General features: G+C 28.5%; 1 protein-coding gene across 2 annotated transcripts in view; it reads right to left on the bottom strand.

Annotated features, from left to right (window-relative positions):
• The window catches only part of LOC118195249 (E3 ubiquitin-protein ligase COP1-like), a 90,951-nt gene that overhangs the window by 16,750 nt on the left and 52,405 nt on the right, over window positions 1-21,796 (bottom strand). Inside the window, exons 16-21 of one of the 2 annotated variants that reach the window (XM_035366504.2) lie at window positions 19,695-19,776; window positions 17,267-17,383; window positions 9,296-9,322; window positions 3,093-3,210; window positions 1,385-1,509; window positions 200-288 (exon numbers count right to left, since the gene is read on the bottom strand). In XM_035366504.2, the coding sequence (XP_035222395.1) occupies window positions 200-288; window positions 1,385-1,509; window positions 3,093-3,210; window positions 9,296-9,322; window positions 17,267-17,383; window positions 19,695-19,776 (558 nt within the window). The remainder of the gene's footprint in view (window positions 1-199; window positions 289-1,384; window positions 1,510-3,092; window positions 3,211-9,295; window positions 9,323-17,266; window positions 17,384-19,694; window positions 19,777-21,796) is intronic. The other variant, XM_035366505.2, reaches the window with a different exon arrangement.

The raw sequence follows: 21,796 nt of genomic DNA, 5'->3' as shown, positions 1-21,796 counted from the left end.
CTCATAAACCTGAACTGAGACATTATACAGCACAATACACCTTTAATAATCAGTATATATGACATTAAAAATTTATATGTTAATAAAGAAAACATTTAAAATCATTTTACAGAATAATCTAGTTTAGCATGAAAGTACAGTTTATATAAAAAATTAGGAAATTTATTGCCATTGAATAGGAACAGCACATAAAGCATACCAATATACTCTTTACGGTGTCGAATCGGAATGTTAAAACTTGAGTAGAAAGACCTTTGTAGTAAATGTACAATGCATTGTTTTCACTGCCTGGAAAAGTAGTTAAATTAAATTAGAAAAAAGATCACTTAAGGCAATATATACTTAAGCATAAAATTAGAATGTCACTGCCACATATTTACAATTACCATGTAATAATAGTACGGAAGTTTGTTAATTAAAATTAGTTGCTAATTTCTGATGGCAAAGCATTTAAAAAATTATCTACCTCAGAGGGGATGGGATGCATGGATAGATTTTCTAAACGAAATCAGTTTCTATTTATGCTACACATACAATGTGACCATTCAATCACCGGGCATAGTCCGAGGTAAAGAATCGGAGTTCTGCGAGCCACTGACAGGCTAAATTACCCATCACCTCCAGTTTTAAATGGCTTGAATTATTTTATGATGGCGAGGGGACTCATTTTCAAAAACTCTGAGAATGATTTACATCATTCAAAAAGATAGGACATCTAAAGAAGGAAGTATTTATAAACAGGTATTACATATCTTTGACTGCTACCGAAAAAGTATTTTGTTGAATAATCTAATAAGAAAGATAACTTCTGTAGCTTTCTAGCAGATACTTCTGGTGTACAAAATATACATACTGATGGATTCACTTCTGTGTCTTTTCAACATAAATCCACTTGATAAATAAAATTTGAAAATAACTGGCCAATTTTTCTAGTCACAGTAAATGAATGTAAGGCAACAGGCAAAGCATTTCAATGAAAGACCTTTTAAATAAAATAAAAAAAATACTGGATAAAAGATGTGTTTATCACTACTAACTGCTCTGAGCTTAGGGTTTAATCTTGGGGGGGGGGATTTTAATGTAATTTAATGCTATTTAAATAAATTTAAGAATGTGAAATTTTGTAATAAAAGAGAGCAATTCTGAACACAGCAAAACTCAACCAAAAGGAAAAGTTGCTTGAAGTTTTACAAAGTAATTTTGGAATTTTTAAAAATATTTTTTAATAAAATGAATGTTAATAAAATACTTTAACAGAATAAACAGCACCTCAACAAATAAATTCAACTTTCTTTAAGAAAATTTATTATTTATGCAGATTTCATTAAACATTATTCATAAATTAATGAGAAAGCAAAGTTATCAAACTGAAGCATTTACTTACCACATGCAATAAAATCTCCATCAGTTGCAAGACCGACAAAATTTTTTTCGTTGAGATGCCCCTTGAAAGATCTTAGACAATGAGACTGGTTTACATTCCAAAGTTTCAACTGGCTATCAGTTGACCTATATGTGAAACAAAAGTAAGACTTTTAATTTACAAAATAATATTGCCAACTAATCAAATTGGCATATTTTATAATTGGGAAATAAAAATTTCTTCTTAATAATCTCTCTGATCTGAATCAGATCCATAAGTTCATTTGCTTTCATAACTTCCAATACGAAATTAGGTCTCTTCAGCAGATCTCGCACACTAAGGCAATACAACTTAGATGTTGTGCAGTAGCTTCATTGTTTTTACATATGGCTTAAGTGGGAAAGGTTTTAATACCACAAGAATCTATTTAAATGACTTGAAGTCAAACGAGCCAGAGCCGTTTGGTCCTTCCTGTCATCCTTGAAACCAATAGCAGTACCAGGAGCTATACTGTGATACCATGAGTGTGTCGGTAGCAGTCTTCAGGAATTGTTAATTAAAGGCTCTCTTGTAAAGTATAGTTCAAGGTAGGTCAAAAGTTCAACATAAACCTGAAGCATGGAATTATCCTTCTAGTCTATCAGCTGTATTATTATATTTTAGATTTACATGAGATGGTATCCAATGTATATGGCAGACAGAAGAATGGGACAAGGTCTTGAGTTTTTCAGCAACTTTAATTCCTCTCATGTCTCTAATATTTCTCCAGTTATCTAGGTATTGAATTACACTTTGATTGCCCATAAGGACCAGGCTTCTCTGGATAAATGTCACTCTAAAACATAACCCAAAGCCAATTCAGAACCAAAAACAGAACAGAAACTGTTTTTTTTGGCACTTGAGAGATATTTCCCAGTCCAAATTTAATAAAAGCCCCGCTACCAGAGTGTCCATGTGCATTCTTACTACCATCTGTATATATCAGAGCTGCCTCAACATGTATTCTATTAACCACTTCCAGAGCAGCCTGTCTTAAGTATTCAAGATGTTAAGAGGACTTGTTAGTATTAGTTAATAACTCTATATGAAAAAACACACCAGACAATGAGTCCATAGGGTATGCGATAGGTTTTAAAGAATTAAATGTCAACAGAAGACTGTAATACATATAATTTCTTAGCATGACTGAGGGGACTATTTCTTTTTAATCTTTGATTTTTTTATTAACCACTCAAAAAAGTTGAAGTAGGCATGCTGCACTGAACTGTACCCTTTCCAGTTCTGGGAGATTTGTATCCAAGGCAATATGATACATTTGAAAACCATATTCAAGAATCGGTCTTATAAGGCAGATATAAGTTGCCCTTATGGTCTTAGCATCCCAGTTGCAGCCAGAAATAAATTTCAAAATATTCAGTCTCTTTCTAGCCCTAGATGCTAGTAGATCAATGTACTTAGTACACATGATTTCAGAGTCAAGGACAAAACCAAGATATTTGGGATAAGAAGTGGCCATTTAGGAAAAATTTTGGATTGTAAGTATTAGTTGTCTGATTGTTGTAAAGAAACCAGTTATAAATTTAAGAGGATTAAAACTAAATAAAAATATTTTGCTATGTAATAAATATTTTTAAGTAAAAATATTTTTACTGTGTAATAAATATTTCTCAGTTAGCTGTACAGTTAAAAGAAAAATGTAGTTTAAAATGAATAAATGATTTTAACTTACGCAGAGACAACTTCACAGCTATTTAGAAACTTTACGTAAGACACAGCCTTTTTGTGTCCTCTAAATACTTCCAAAGGTTGTTTAGGATTTCTTAAGTCATAATAATGGACACAGTGATCTGAAATAAATAAATATATATATAAAAAGAAGCATGTTATGTTTTATATAAAATTAAATTAAGAGAAAAATAGTTATACAAGATGAAACTTTTCTCACAAAAATAATACAGGAAGATGATGCATGAGACAGCAGGAATTTATAATTTTAATGATCTATACATGTGTGTGATGTCTTTAAAAGATAGCTTCAGATTTCATTTCCTCTAATATTCATCCTGGATTGGAACAATACCTCACATAGTCTAGTTAACTGGTTTTGGCAATATTTAGGACCGTTTGAAACCAGACAAAAAATTAAATACATATAAAAAATGATAACTGGCTGAAAATAAAATTTCTCCCTTTATTCCCAATGTGATTAGAATATTCAAATGTCTATTAGAAATAATTTTTAACATGTATTTTTTTATTAATTTAAATTTTCTAAAAATTGCCAGTATCAATGATTGCATATTTTTCTTATTTGGCCTTTTCTCTTCATATATTTCTCTGCAGTAATGAACTGCATTGCTTATCATTCTGCAAGCTGAAAGGCTGCATTCAGTACTAGAATCAACTTTCATAATATGCTCTGACAAGCTTTCAACTAATCCAGTAATCTTTTACAGCAGTTAAATTGCCAATTCTCGAGCACACAGTCTTCATTATCTAAGCTGTCCTTTCATTCTTCATATAAGTCCATTGTTCATCTATATTAGTGTATGTTTCATCTATATTAATAAGTGCCATCTGTTCAATTTGATGCACTCAGTTAAGCTAATAGAATCTAAGTCACTGATACCAAGTTGTTCAGTTTCCACTATGCTATTAATGATGTCAGTAAAATGAATTCTAAAACCAATGAACTCATTTTTACACAATATGGTATGATATGTTTCTGCAGTGCCTTTATATTCGTTGCTGTTAATTCACGGCATGCTTTACCTGTATTTTTGATAATGTCATAGCACTTCCAAAATTCCATTAAAGTAAGTGCATTTTTTTCATGTTGTAGCTTTCACAGTTTGCAAAAAAGAATGAATAAGTCAGAGCTAAAGAACAAACAGTCTGAGTATAAGTACGCACTCATACAACGAGGAACTTAAAAAACTGAAATTTATATCATGCAACTTTAAAACTGCACAAAAAGACTTAAATAAGGGAAGTGGGACCCAATCTTTATGTAATAAAAATAGAGCTATTTTTTTAATTTATTTTATTTTTCTCAAATTTAGTTTATTTTAAAATTTTCAAACTGGACTAGAGTGAATCCTGATTGATCAAAAACAAAAACCAGACTATGGTGAGATATTGCTTAATTTGAGTTACAAGATATATCTTAAAGCAAATTGCAGAATTTTTTCTAAGCTGTGAAAGGTTTTATGAAGTTATTGTGGGTGAAGAGAGTTTTGTGAAATCTAATTTTTTATATATCCCCAACAAAGTAAATACTCCAGTTAGTAATGCATTAATATCCTTTGGTTAGTTTAAAACCAAAAGTTTCAAAACTTCATATGAGAATTTACAGAGATATTCAAAAATTAATTGACTTATAGGTCACTTTTCTATGCCAAGTTAAATTCAAGAATTTAAAAAATTAATTGAAACAGTTTGAAGTGAAGTCTTTCTCACTAATTGCCTATAATTATGGCAAACCAAAACTGAGAACAAAAATAAGTAAATAATTCACTCTTCTGTTCATTTTGGATAATATTTGTTATGGACTAAATTATTTAATTTAGAACAAAGTATACAAAAACTCTCTGCTTTAACCCAATTCTAATTGAAGGAACTTTGTGAGATAGAACTCATGGATCTCATTGCTTTCTGCCAAGCTCTCAGAAAGACCTTCAGCTTGATAAAATATAAGTACCCCCATACCATAAAAACATAGTAGTCAGTCCTGATCACTGTAACATAAAATTTAGTGATATATTTGTGCTTTGCTTTCATCTATTAATCGTTTTTAAATTATTACTAGTGACAAACCTTCCTGTTAAATCAGATTTACAGAATATAACTCTTGGTGGATGTAGATTTCCCAGTGTTTTCACATTAGCTTGATCCTAGTCATAGGTATTTATTTAAACATTTAACAGATTAAAACAATTTTCCATCAAAAGTCTTTTAATTTGAATAAGACTTAGCTGCTAACCTTAAATATAAAAAAATAAGAGTTTTCACACTGAGCAGTCACACTTTTCAAAAGAACTCGAAATTGACTTTTCCTTTTATAATGCATGATTCAAGTTATTTATGATGTGATTCTGATGTAAAATGTAGTAATATTTAATTAGATATTCTAAATTTTAGGTTCTTTGGCTAATTTCATTTGCAATTTTCTTATACTTTTATATGAGGAAGTCCTGAATAGGGAAGGAAAGCTTTTGAATATGTAACTAATGTACATAGTACTGCATGGCTAAACTTACTAATGTACATAATAATAATAATACAAATAAATACCATAATAATAAAGCAAATTATAAATATTAATTGGTTAAATCTTCACAAAAAGGTCTACAAATATAAACAGTAGATTGAAAAAATTCAGATAAAACAAAATATAGTAAGAAAAAAATTATGCTGAAAACTTGAAGGTGGAAGAATGAGATTAACACAATTAAAATTTAAAAAAAATTCAGATAAAACAAAATATAGTAAGAAAAAAATTATGCTGAAAACTTGAAGGTGGAAGAATGAGATTAACACAATTAAAATTTCATTAATTCAAAAAATTTAATTTATGCTGGAAAATGTTTTTCTTGGTAAAAGCTAAAAATTAAAAATCAAGAGATTCTTCAGGAGACTGGGAGAGTTTGCAGCTACAATAAGGAATATATGAAATTATTTATTTATTACAAATGGCAGCTGTTTTATTTATTAATCCAGGATCTTTCCAATATTTGTATTAAATATTATTTTTGTAAACGGTAAGTACAGAGCACCTGTTATGATGACAAGCTGCCATTTGTTATCCACTGTTAATGAATATATGGAGAGGAATTTCAGTCAATCCAAATGTAAATAGTTAAATTTGGTATGTAGTCATATCCAGGCAATATCAAAAATTTTGCCTGGCTGGCTCTTTTAGAATAATCCAAAATTACAGTTCTTGACTAGAGTAAAAATTTGTTAAAACATTCAAAATATGATTTTTTGAAATTCTAGCACATTTTGGCATTATTTTATCAACACTCCATTTAATATTCTCTTAGTCTAGAATGGATTTCACTCTCTCTCTATGTATTGAATTCTGTATTTAACATTTCCACAGTTTCAGTCAATGGCATTAAAATGAAAAGAAAAATTAAAAATAAATAAATATATAAAAACTCAAGCATTCAGATTTTTATATTATGCCCAAAGGGAATATTTTAACATTTCGTGTGTTACCTTTATTTATTAAATAGCATGTTCTTCACACTTAAACCATAAAATTCAATTCAATTCAATTGCAGTATCACAAAATAATTTTAAAAGAGCATATCTTTAAAATTTCCGATACACAGTCTTGCACGCTAGAGATGAAAATGTCCCCCCCCCCCCGACGGTGTTGCCATTACTCGCTTTGAAATCATCAAGTTCAAATTTGTTAAAGATTTACAGAATATTAAACAGACAATAAAACATACTCCAAATTTGGGCTTCCGAATTCCCATATTCAGGTGGAGGATTACATTATTCAAAATTTGATGGCTTTCAGTACCCTTGTTTTATCTCAATGCGAGAAACATACATAAATTTATGTAGATTCTTCATTATTTAATTTCTTTAAATATAATACAGGGTGATAATATTTGGTGGCAACAATTTGAAAATTGATACAGCCATATTTTAAAGTTTTTATAAAATGCAAAATGAAATTAATAGCCCTTCTGGGCTAACACCCTTTGGGCTAAAAAAAGAAAGAAAATTAAATACATTGATATCGGGATTATCAACCATATAATGATCTGCAACTTTATTACAGATCCGTAATTTCCTTCCCCTTCTTTTTAATTATTAATTTTCTGAATTTAATTTACTAGCTTTGCATTCTTTAGTTAATAAAGTCAGCATTAAAAAATATTCAAATTTATGTATGAAACAACAATATTATTATCATAAATAACATAAAACACTGATATACTATTGTTTGACTACTGAAAAATCGCTATAACAGTCAATAGTGCTAATGGGAAGACCATGTTAATAACACCATTAATATCTGGCTTACTTGATAACTTATTTCAAATCTTGGTTTAAATTTCTTCAAAGATCATGGATAAAATGCCATACTAATTCAGTCCTAACAAAGCAAACATAATATTTACTGTTCTGTATTTATGCAGATTTCTCATCCAAATGAGTAAATTACTTAATTGTTGTATAGTTGATTCACAGTTTGTTTCTAATTAATTACTTATAATAATGATTAGTATTCATTTTACTGGTATTTTGCTACACTGTAATAAGTTATTTATACTAATTTAATTCCTGGAACCTACAAAACTGCGAAACTTTAACCAATTAGTGCAGTATAAAATACTGAGTAATAAACAGTCAACTGTATAGTGATATGTTTTACGTTAACAGTTTTTAGCAACTCAGATATAATTCTTGCACAATTTTGAATCAATAGACATGTTTCATCATCTACAAAAGTTAATGATTACTTTCAGGAATTCTCTTATTAAGAGGTTAGAAAGAAAATTGATTTATTACAAACATAATTATTTTTATTCTTTTTGTGTTTCAATAATGCCTGCTTTTTATTCTTAAAAATAACAACAGATGTATATGGAATTAAACAAAAGTCCAATTAATATTCTCTTCCACTAATTATAGCATGCTGCTTGTAATTACATACAAGCAAATTATTTATTAAAAAAATACCTATATCTAATCACAAGCAGCATGCTATAATCAATGAAAGAAAATATTAACTGAACTTTTGTTTAATTCCATGTGCATCTATTATTATTTATCAAAAGAAAAATGACAAGAAAACAAGAAAAGAATAAAAATAATTCTGTTTATAATTTCTTCCTTCATTTTATGAAATAAGTATGGAACATTCATTAGTATAAATATAAATAATCAGAGCTAAATATTTTTTAAACAGATACTGACAAAAGAATAAAATATCTGTCTTAAAACTCATATTTAGTATCAGAAAAGAAATTATTTGTGAGCACTATTAATAAAACTGCATAGTTTTCATAAGAAATCAAACAAATATATATAACCTATTTAAGAAATAGAAAATAAATAAACCAAAAGGTAAAAATAATTGTTTATTTTAAATACTTCTAAATAGCATGCACTTAATATTGATAAACATTTTCTCAAACAGCTGCTCTTTCTTATGTATTCTATAATATATGCCACTTCTGCAAACAAACTAGTCTAGTGACCTATCACTTAAAAGTAGAAAAAATGGAAAATACCAATACTAAGAAGTCTATTGATCTTCAACTTAATTTATGATATTGTTGTTGCTAAATTCTGATATTATGGAGTCTACTCTGGTGATTCACTTTGCTATCGTAAGAGATCACTAAAATAAATCATTTTATTTTAATGAACACTAAAAGAGCAAAGAATTTCAAATTTAAGAACAGAAGGTAACAGCAGTTGTGGAGAATGTATATTACATGCATTAACAGCTACAGAGACATATAATTTCATTTATTTCTGGGTCTTAATTTATGAAATTTTTATTTTCAAAAGATAGATAACGAATATTTCCTCAAAATACTGTGTTATTGATTCAATATTATATACATATACTATATAAAACTGGCTTTTACTTTTTAGCACCTGAATTGCCAAACTTTTAAATCCACTCATAAACAGCCACTAAAAGCTAATTTAGAGGGTTTAAAGTTAATAAACCTGGCAAAAGAATAAATTAATTGACACCGCATTCTAATCTACTGTTCAAAATTAAACTATATCAAGATGAGATGACAATCTAAATATGATATATTTAATCCTACTGTTTTATAATAAAACTAAAACAATATCACTTTTAATGTAAACAAAAATATTTATATTAAAATATGCTATACATAACATAGCACTATACTACAATGAAAGAATCTAAAATCGGATAAATACCAAGTTTTCCTCCATGTTTATCCTCCACTTAAGCATGCAGAAACAGAAAAACAAATGCCATTCACATTTTATATTCTTATAATCAGTCGTTGCAAAAGCAGAACAAAACTTTTACTTTTGTAAAATGTCCAAGGAAAAGTCATAATAGAAGAACAAGTTACAGGCTTTTTAACTGAATTATTTTTTAAGCAATTAAACACTACGTTCTTCAGAATTCTTACTATACCATAAGACATACTGGAAGTACATTTTAACTTTTAAAGTACCTTTTTAATTATGGATAAATAATTTAACAAATATATTTTTGGGTAATGAATGATGCGACTTACATAATATTTTACTACAACTCAGAATAAACTGCTCTCTATTATGTGTGCAACATTATCAATACAGTATAAAGTCCATATTCCAGACGTCCATTATACGGAATGATCTATAATTTGGACCTCAAAGCCACAAACTTTATTTTGTATGCTTTACGCATGCGCGTAATACGTTTACACATGCACGTTTAATGTATAACGAATGGTATAAGTTGGCTAAAGTTATCTTTACTGATTCTAAGTCATTTCAGTTAATGTTGCAGATTGCGCTGTTCCTTAATCTTCTAATTGGATCCGGCTTATTATTTTTTGCAGACTGTTAGAGCAATTTTATAAAAAATTAAGCTTGAACTTTCGATTATGTCAAAAAAAAGTTTCCAATTCTGGAGCTGCCAAAGGATCTACAAAGCAAAAACATGTTTCAATGTCCATCAAACAAAAAATGGATAAAGGCATATCCGTCTCAAAATTATGCGAGGAGTATGACATTGGAAAGTCAACTGTATATGACATAAGCAAAAAGAAAAAGGATATTTTTGAATTTTTTGTGGATTCCGACACTCCACTTCCAATGAATAACGGAAAAAGGGTTCATTATGCTAAAAGTGATGATTGAATGGATCAGACAGCGTCGCAGCGAGGGCGTGCCAATGACGGGTCCAATGCTAACGGCTCAAGCCAAAATATTTCATGAACAAATGAACTTGAACACTGAGTGCACATATTCGACAGGTTGGTTAACCAAATTTAAAAATCACCATGGTATAAGACAACTAAAAATTTCAGATGAAAAAGCTTCAGCTGATACTGAAGCTGCTGAACAATTTGCAGAAGAATTCATTGAACTCATTACTAGTGAGCAATTATCTTCAGAACAAATTTACAACTGCTCTCTATTATGTGTGCAACATTATCAATACAGTATAAAGTCCATAATCCAGATGCCCATTATCCAGAATGATCTATAATTTGGACCTCAAAGCCACAAACTTTATTTTGTATGCTTAAATAAAATTTGTGGCTGATGAAACTGGTCTTTTCTGGCAATATGTACCATAAAATACCTTAGCAACCTCTACAGAAAAAGCTACAACTGATGTCAAAGATTCCAAAGCGAGACTAACAATTTCAGCGTGCGCAAATGCTGCAGGAATGCACAAGTGCAAACTTTTCGTAATCAAAAAACTTGCATGATTTCAAGCATTTAAAGGAGTAATGATTTTCTCCATTATATATTGCGCAAATAAAAGAGCATGGATGACACAAGCGTTGATGAATGATTGGTTTGAAAATCATTTTACACCCAAGGCTCGGCGACATTTGAATTCGGTTGTTTCACCTGATGACTCAAAAATAGTCCTGATTGTTGACAACTGTTCGGCGCATACTTCACTTAAAGTTTTAGTGAAAGCTAATGTATCCGTATTATTCTTCCCTCCAAATTGTACGTCTATCATCAGCCTATGGATATGGGAATAGTGCACACGCTGCAATGCAAATATAAAATAGCATTTTTAAAATCTATGTTAAATTTCTTGAACAATGGCAAGACTTTTTGAAATTTTTTAGCATAAAATCTGCTGTGTGGAGTATCACAAGATCGTGGGAGAATGTGTCTCTAGATACGCTACAAAATGCTTGGCATAATTTATGGCCAGCTACCATATTTCATGGTCAGTGATGAAGATGATAGCCGCGAATTTGAAGATTTTTGGACATCGCATACTAAAGGTGAAATTTTCCACTTATTTGGTTTTGTAAAGAAATGTGGAGAAGCGGTAATAAATGAAGATGATATAACAGAAGTTTTTCATTGCAACAACAATGCCCCAATCATCAATCAATTAATAGATGGCGAAATCCGTAGTATGGTTCTAGATCCAGAAAAACCGCTTCCGATAGTGAAGAAAGTGACAGAGAGGTTACTGAAAACAAAAGAATTTCGACTGACAAGTTAATTGGTATTCTCGACACAGCAATTACAGGACTTGAACATTGGAACTAACTGAACAAGAAATTATGTCTGTTTATAGAATTAAAAAGCTTTTTTTTTTTTAAATTGATGATCTATAATCCGGAAAAACCACTAATTCAGAATTGCCAAAATCCCAACCAGTCCGGATTACGGACTTTGTACTGTATACAGAAATATGACCACTTTTAGTAATACACAAATGAGTTGTATTGCATTATTAACATAAGGCTTAATTTCATTCAAATTAATGTACTTATTAATAATAACTTTAAATGTATAATGAATTAATGTATGATTTTTTTCTAAACTAACTTAGAACATTACTTTAGGAAAAGTCTTTTTCTGTCAAAAATATATCTTTTACATGAAAATAAATACAATTCAAATTTTAACGATATCCAACTGAAATATAAGATGTGAATACTGTTTCAACACTGCATATAAATATGAATGATTTAGAATGATGACAGAATTTTAACTCTGGATTTCAAAAGTGACAAATGAAAAAAAATTCTAATTAATATTGACAATAATGCTCGATTCTGATAAAACATATTTTAAAATTTAGCAAAAATCTGCTTTTATGTTATTAGCCCTAGTCTATCAAATCATGGTAATGTAACAATTTGGTCTAAAAATATTAAGTTTATTTTGTCAGGAAAATGTGCTATCAAAGATGATACCTTTTCCTTAAGATTTATTCAATAAAATGAAGTGAAAATAAAATGAATTAAGACTCTTCCTCTTCTAATACAAGAATTTTAAAGCAATATGTTTTCAGTAAAAATTACATTAAATATAATTATTCAAGTATCCAAACTGTAAAATATTCTAATACAAGAATTTTGTCCTCTTCTAATATAAGAATTTTAAAGCAATATGTTTTCAGTAAAAATTACATTAAATATAATTATTCAAGTATCCAAACTGTAAAATATTTTAAAAGTAAAATAAATTATTCAATATTTAGTCAAAACGATCTGAGCATTTGGTTTCTGTACCTGCATAACTAACAAATTCAATAACTTTAAAAAATGTTTTCAGTGAAATTAAGTGTAATTAAAAAAATAATTTTAGAACTGAAAGAAAAAAGTAATTTAAAAAAAAAAAATCTTATCCCAAAGTTTTTTAAGAAAAAGTAACAAAAAATCTTCATTGCTAAAAAAGTATTAAATACAAAAAAAAAATTATGTTGACTAACAGTTCTACCCTTCCACTCACATTAGATATATCTGTACACACAATTAAAACAGGAAATAATTTTTGAAATTTTTACTTCAGCATATTATAAAGGCAGGTCATCACATTTCAGGAACAATTTTATCATAAAATTGATTGAAGCTAAATTGAAAATACCTATTTCAATATGTTAAAATAGGACTAAAAGCAAAATGATGATACTTGAAATTTTTAGCACTGTAGAACAAATATGGGTTAAAAAACAATTATGACATAAAATAAAAACATAGAAAAATGGAAAGATGGAAGAAAACATTTGCATAAATCTGCATTACTATCTAACTTCTGAAATCTATATCTAAAATCACTGAAAATATCTAAAATCTTTTCAGTTTTTTTTTTATCTTTTGTGAGGACACCGAATTTGCACAAGTTTACACTTTACATTTTAAAAATATGGTTCATTTACACTAAATTAAGTGGAAAAAATTACAAATAATATATTAAATGAAAAATTTTTGCTAACCAAAATGTAATCTTAAAAGTCTGATAATGCTAAACCATATTTTAGTGCAAAACACATCTGATGACTTTTAACATAACATATTTATAACACTGCAACAACATTTACTGATATTTGGTCAACAATTCACTCTCCTTCTTTCATTATTCTATTTAAAATGAAATACTAGCAAATTTACAGTTTTTCAATTCATATATTATAAAGTCAGATTCCATGCTTCAACCAATTTTTTTTTTTTCTTTATGTTAGGAATAACATGAACAATTTTAAAAGGGAAGTTCTGAAAGGTGGAAGCTGTTACTTACTCATTTTATAAAATGAAAATTACTTTCATATTTCTATTCACACACAAAACATAAAATTAAGAGTTTATGTCTTAATTCCTATAATAATAAATATATTAAGCAATAATAAGGATTTAATAAGTATCAATTTCATAAAATTATAAGCAGAATTTTAATATATATATATATATATACTAAGTTTTAATTTTAGCAAGTTTCTTATTTAAGACTAATCTTTACACCCAACTGGATTACTAATAAATATGTGGGTCAATGAAGACTATATCAAATGAGGAATATTGAATCCCATGTAAGGCATAGATATATGTAATTACAGTAGCTATGTGGAGAGGAGGCATTTATCATACTTTGGTTAAAACTGCTATAAAAAGGTAAGCTGCTCACATGAGGCAATATTGGTAATCCTGATCAACTGAAATTAATCACACATTACTTTTTTAATAATTGTTTCTGATGGATGTTAGTAAAACTAATTTTTCTAAATTTTTGAGTAAAAACATGTAATAACTTTTTTAATTAGGATTCAACTGATAAAATAAGCATGAATATTTAAGTTCATAGCTCTCAAATCGTTTTTTAAAATTAAAGAATCTGAATATATCGTTCCTGAAGATTATTATTCATAGATCTGTCTACACTTAAGTATACAAACAATAAAAACATTACCCAAATGGACAAATGCTAAAGTAATATGATCATCTTACTCATGTAAAATATTTCATTATTTGCATGAAATGCAAAATATATCTGCATGAATTTTAGTTGTGAAAATGTTACATTTCAAAAGCTGATATTATTCTGACACATAAAAATAAATAAAGGCTCAATTTGTTCCAAAATCTTCAAACAGTACAAATTAAAAGAATTAAATTATGAAATTTGGTTGAGAATTATATAATCAGAAAACTGATTTACCACTACAGTAAACCCTTGACAAACGCAGGGGTTTTGTCATTAACACGTTGTGCATATGGCTAAACTGGATTCCGCTAAATTAATTTTCAGTGGAAAAAAATGGATTAGGTATAGTTCTGATTAAGAAAGTTATTTATATTATATATAATGTAGAGAATCTTATATAAAACATAGTTTATATAAACCTAAATATTATAATAATTAAAGGAGAAAAATGATACAAATGTTACTATTTACTGGCATCAAATTTTTTTCACACTTTTTGTAACTATGGCAGTAATATTCAAAAATTTTTTGGACAGTAATTTACACTAACAGAATCTTAAATAACTATATTATGAGATAGATATTTAACAAAAATTTTCAGAGAAACACCAGACCCAAAAGAAAAACCATAGCTAAACTGTGTTTTAGCAAATTGCACCTTACAGACCCAAAAGAAAAACCATAGCTAAACTGTGTTTTAGCAAATTGCACCTTACTTATTATCACCTTACTTTTTAACAGTAAACTGCACTAATAAATAAAATCATCATTACATAAACTCTTACTTATTCTCAGTATATTTCTCTTATGCATTTATATTTGTATTTCAAAAATACAATGTCCTTATTTTTATGATTATCTATACAGAAAACTGTGTTTAAATTTTAGATATATACAAGGTAGCTTCTGTGTTATAAATATTCCCTTAGCAATATTTCACTTTTCCAGAGTGTAACAAAAGATTTAATATGATTTTCTAGTTAATGAAAGAAATCCAGAAATAATTCTCTCTTTTATGGGGAGGAATGAAAAAAAAAAAAAAAAAGCATAGTTGAAAGAAAAGCATATTATCTTCTTCAAGTCTTTCACAACAGAAAGAGCATCATAAATTTTTGACAAATTTTTGCAAAAACTAGTCAGGCAGGTATTAAATCTGTGCACACAATAATAATGTGATCATAAATGATGATAAAACATTAACAGCTAATCCTTGTATCCTATACAATTGGCCTTGGATCCCCATAACTGAATCTTCTACCACTGAATGCAACATTCATCAATGTCATAATCTCCATCGTTTCGATGAACTCGCTTATTTTTTCAATTCTAGGAGGTGAAACTACATCCTAACGGTTTATATTCTTCATACCATTATTTTGTTCACTGTTATTTTATGTTTCAAAAGATATTTGGTGTGATGTTTTATATAGGTTTATTTAAACATCCGAGAACACTTAAAAAAAATTTTTCCCATGCAAATAAATGAGAATTGCATTTTTGCTTTGTACCGCTTTGGTTTACAAAAGGTTTCATAAGAATGCTCTACTTTTGTAAAAGGAAAGAACTTGAATTAATTTTAAAGGAAATATCCTCTGCATGAAATTGCTCTCTATTACCTTTCAACTTTTTCTTATAATCAAAATAAAACAGGTGAAATGTGTAAACAAGATACTGTTTTTATAGCTTTTACTACATACTTGAAAGATTGAAATGGCATAGATAATTCATTGAATGACATGGGAATCAGAGGTGCCACCTCCCTGCACTCTTAAGAATTTACAGACAGCTTTTTCTAATTACCCAAAATACCTTGAAGGGAAGCCTTACTAATGTAAATTACCGAATAGCACACATGTTTTTATGTATCAGATTTTATATTCTTAAAATAAAGTAATAGAAAATGTTGCAAAAAAAAAAAAAAAATTCAAGGCAAAACTTAAAAAAAAAAAAAAAAAAAAAAAAAAAAACAGCTTTTGAGAGGTTAAGATGTTTACTGAAGGCAGAAAATGTACTGAAATTGAACCATGGACTTCTACTCGCTTCTAAAAAAGACAATCGAATCAGAGAGTCAGTGTTTTGTGGTCATCATTTAACAATCAGGAATACTATTGAACAAGTTCCTATACCATTTGGATTCTGTCAAGCAGCTTTGAAGGATCATTCAAGCATGCTTCTCGAGTTATTCAAAAAAATTGCAATGTATTTAGTTAACCTAGAAGATGTTTCCTTTTTTAAAATACATTATTACCAATGATGAAACGTCAATTTATGCTTTTAATATAAAAACAGCTTAACAGTTGAGTTGATTGAAAGTTCACATCCTAAAAGATAATTTCAGAATCAGTCAAAAATTAAAGTAATATTTACTGTTTTTTTTTTTTTTTTTTTTTTTTTTTTGTTAACTATCATAGCGATATTCAATCTGAATTCCTAATAACTGGCTAAAGAGTTAATAAAGAATATCATTTGAACCTTTCAAAGCATTTGAGTGATGCAGTTTGTAAAAAAATGAGCTTAAGTGCGGTGAGAAAACCTGTGGATTTTGCACTATGATAAAATACCTGTTCCCAAATTTTTGGCCAAATATTGAACAAATAAGGCTCTGGAGCTGTATTTACTTAAGTGACATTTTCTTACTTCCATGTTTAAAACTGCCACTTCATACTTGCTGTTTTGAGTTTATTCAAGCAATAAAAGAAGATATGCTGCATATCTTGCAGGTGTTTTACACAAATGGCTTTGAAACTTTTTCAAGGATTGGATAAAATGTAGATATAAGTATTGCAGTGAGAAGTAATTACTTTGAAGGGGATATAAATAAATATTCATCAATAAATTGAAATTTTATGTTTAAATGAATCATTATCAATACTTTTTTTATCATAGCAATAGCTTCTAAAATTTTACTTTCTGCTTTTTTCATTTTATATGGTCTCTCTATAAATTTTTATATACAATGCTTAAAAATAAGATAAGACTTATTACCTGCTGAGCCAAAAGCCAAATGAAACCGACTTTCTGGATTAAACTTGACACAACAAACATTAGCTTTGGCTTCAAGAGATGTGACTGAATGATCAAATGAAGTAGACCACAATTTAACTGGGGAAAAAAAATACACAAAAACCATGTTAAAAAATTTAGAGATTATCTAAAATATTTAAGTGATTCTTTCATACTCGCTTGTTTTGGAGAAAAATTTTTTTGGGTTTTTGATATAACAATACTTTATTCAAAAAGTTCTGAGAATGAACTCACTTCAACAATAGCTTACATTTAATAAAAACATGAAAATAATAAGACATTCAATATTTTGTTGGATATCCTTTAGCTAAAATTATACATTTTATGCACTTTGACATGGATTCAACTAATTTTTTTTCAGGTAAGAATGTTCTATTTATACAATTCCTCTGTAGGAATTAGTACAGCTTTCTAAGGAATATCATGTTTCCCTGTTTTTTCTCTAACTTACATCATATATATTCAGTAGGACATAGGTTCAGAAAATATGGAGAGTTGTGACAACTTCAAGACAGTTGTATAAAAACCACAAGTGAACATTTAATGCTGTATATCCAGGGTCATTATCCTGATAAAACTTGAAAGTATTTTGAATTACAAGTTTAGTTTAAAGTTTTCATAAAAAATATTTATATATTTAAATTAATCTACATTATTTTTTATAAAAACTATACTCCCCATTCTAGAGGCAGCAAAACATCCCAAAACCACTATGCTTAACGGTACAAAATTTGTAAGTTAGGGTGAGTTTTTCAGATTCAATTTTTAACTTGGCTTTCACCACACAAATGTATTAAACCATGACTCGTTTGCAAATATAACAGTTTTAATGTGATAAATCTTTGCTTATAGATTTTGCAAATACCAAGCATATTTTCCTTATTTTCTTGTTGACAAAGAATTTCCTTCTTTCTGATCACCCATTGTATCCATAAGCTCTAATGATTTTTCTAACAGTTTTAGGACTACCTTTTATTAAAAGCTGTTCTTCTAAATGTGCTTCAAGTTTTTCAGCAATAATATTTGTGTTTTATTTGATTTTTCATAGGCTAAATCTCCAACTCCTTTGTACTAGCTTGGAATGCATTCCACACTTATATGCATTTGCAGCACTTCCATGCTATTTCCAAAATATCAAAAATAAATGAATGCTTTCCCATCAAGAATTTTTTTAATATTACAAATTTTATCTTTAAAATGATGAATAATTAAATTTCTAACAGAACTTGTCATTAGTTTATAGCATCCTATCACATTCACATCAGATATAGAAGTGTTAATATAATTTGGTTAAATAAGTAATAATTTCCAAATGCAGATAATGAGTCTTGTTATGTATTTTCATTTAAAACAAAAAATTGTGACCAAAAACATTCATCTATCAAAACATCTCAACAAAAGTTTCAAGCATCTTAATTATTTTGCAAATTACATATTAATAATTATGTCAGTTATCTATTAAAATGTTTGAATAAATTATTTTATTACAAAGAATATCTTGACGATATTTATTCTGCAACAAGCAAGGCTTAAAACAAAGAAAACATACTATAATAACAACAAAAAAAATTGGAATCTTAAGTTTCAGTATTTAGTACAAGGTCTAAGTGAATAAATTTTAAAAAATACAAGTGTCTGAAAACAAATGTGAGCCAGTATTAATCTATTTTTAAATTTCCGGAAGGATTACTTGGGAATTGCGTTCAAAATGGCATAAAACAGCATTTTTATTCTTGGCAGTTTGTCTTGCTTCCATATGAGCTCTGATAAGTAAAAAGACAAATGATGATGAGCAGTACCATGCTGCCGCTTATTCTTCCATTTTTCTGATTCCTACATGTATTCCATTACATTGTTTACATATGGATGCCAGTCTCAATCTAAGTTGACACTGAAATTTTAAAAACAGCCCTTCTCCAAAATATATATATAAACAATAAAATTAATAAATTAGAATTATACTGAGAGAATATTGATGAGAAAAAGAAATGCAAATCTCATCTTTGAAGTAGTATTGCTGATTGCCAGCAAGAATAAGTCATAGGTGGCATTTTATTGGTGAGTACTAGGTTACAAACAGGCACCTAGCATTTTAATTTCAGATATGAACTTTACAAAATTCTTTCTTTAATCTCAATGAAATACAAATACAACTATGAAATTTAAAGTTAAATTAATAAAACAAGACCAAAAAATATTTGTAATGCCTCAGTCAGGTAATTTCATAACATTTAAAACCATTCTGAGATCACATAAAAGCACCTCACAAATTCTTTGGGTTTCTTTTCTCATTTACTTTATTCAAATGGCCAACAAGCATGAAATACTGAAAAGTTGTGAAATCATCAAGATAAACAATAGTTATTTACAATTTCAAGAAAATACATACCTTTTGAATCATCTGAACCAGATGCAATTAATTTTGTATCAATTCTATTAAAATCAACACTCCAGCATCGTTTTTCATGTTCCTATAAATAAAACACTTATCATGAAATAATTTAATAATAATCAATCATATTCCACACAGCTACATAGCTACAATCATATTTCACACAGCTACATAGAAGTATCAGTTTTATGATAATCTCATACACGTTTCCCAACCTTTCCACTCTTGTAACCCTAGTGACAAGTTCTAAGGAATATCAGCATACTAGTAACAATATTTTATTAATGATCATTAATGGAAACAAAAGACTTTCATTTTAATTGTTTATTTAAAGCAAACAATAAGGATGATTTTAGAAGTGGTAAACTAATTTTACAAAAAAAAAAAAAAAAAAAAAAAAAAAAAAAAAACCACCTCTGAATCAATTTTACAGGTGTTAGCATGAAATGACAAGTATTCTGGTAATAAATATAGCAGGCATCACTTCTTTCAATAAATTAACTTTCTGCAGTGTTATTAAGAGCCACTGAATCGCACCAAAAAAAATCCAATCAATTCTGACTAATTGTAGGAAAAAGTGACCATTCCAGTAAGTGCTACAATGGAATTTAATATGTACAGTCTTACAGTTTAGTCTTTAATCTGGACGTCCATAATCTGGAATGATCTATAATCCGGACCTCAAAGCTACAAACTTTCTGCGCATCCATAAACGCATTGCATGCGCATATGCGTATACGCATGCACATAATATGTTTATGCATGCACGTTTAATGTATAATGAACAGTATAAGCTAAGCTAAAATTATCTAATTATCTATTTCTGTTAACGTTGCAGATTGTGTTGTTCCTTAATCTTCGAATTGGATCCGGCTTATTAATTTTTGCAGACTGTTAGAGCAATTTTATAAAAGTAAGCTTGAACTTTCGATTATGTCAAAAAGAATTTCCGATTCTGAAGCTGCCAAAGGGTCTACTACAAAGTGAAAGCATGTTTCAATGTCCATCAAACAAAAAGTGGAATTGCTGCAAAAAATGGTTAAAGGCATATCCTTTGTTTCTCTAACCATTCTGAAATCTGTTTAACAATTTCATGCTGCTCTGCGGGGAAACGTCACGGCGCGCAATAAACTGGAAGTTGATCTGTCAGCACTAACCTTATCTTCAGGGCAGATGTTTTTATTTTATTTGGCTTATAATTCCTTAATAAATGTAGTATTTCATCTCGATGTACTCCATCTTTGACATGATTTAAATCAAATTCCTTGTCATTATAAATATCATGAATACACATCAAATAATTTTCTGGTTGCAATTTTCTAATTTCGAATATGCGTAATGTATGCTTTACGCATGCACGCATTCAAAGAAATGTTTAATAAAGTAAACAAATAAATATTAAGTTTTTTTTTTTTTTTTTTTTTTTGTAAATTTTGATAACCTTTAGATCATATCTGCTCCTTATTTCATAAATTACGGTTTCATATTTTTAATTTTATAATTTCTGCATGCCATCTTACCAGATTTAAATTGATGATCTATTATCCGGAAAAACCGATAATCCAGTATTGCCGAAGTCCCGACGAGTCTGGATTAAAGACTTTTGACTGTATTAACAATAACTAGAAATTAAAAATGCTATGAACACATCACCAAAAAAATACTATTCGGTAAAGAGTAGAAGGAACTGGATTATATGATTTAAGTAATTCATATAGTTCAGAAATATATTGAAGTAACAAAAATATAAAATTTAGTGGCAGTACTAAAATATATAACATACGACTGCAACTGGAAGACCTGTGAAAGTTTTACTTCACAATTCTAATTACCACTCTAATGTCATATGCCAGAAAATTTAACTAAATACAAGCAGAAATATCTATGAAATTAATGTAAAGATATAAATATATATTTTAATAATAATAAAATTAACAGCATATTTAACATCATGAAAACTCGGTTTAATTTCATAGTTTAAAAAATACACTGCTGGACAATTACTACGGACAGACAACACTATCAACCATAGCAACCAGAAAATAAAAAGAAATAAAATATGCAAAATATGAATAAGTGCAGGATACAGTAAGAAGAGG

The sequence above is a fragment of the Stegodyphus dumicola genome, chromosome 1, assembly GCF_044657685.1.
Source record: "Stegodyphus dumicola isolate Sdum_Otavi_A_Nest chromosome 1, ASM4465768v1".
Lineage (NCBI taxonomy): Eukaryota > Metazoa > Arthropoda > Arachnida > Araneae > Eresidae > Stegodyphus > Stegodyphus dumicola.
Note: the sequence above shows the minus strand (reverse complement) of the source record. Positions and strands in the feature narration are given on the sequence as shown.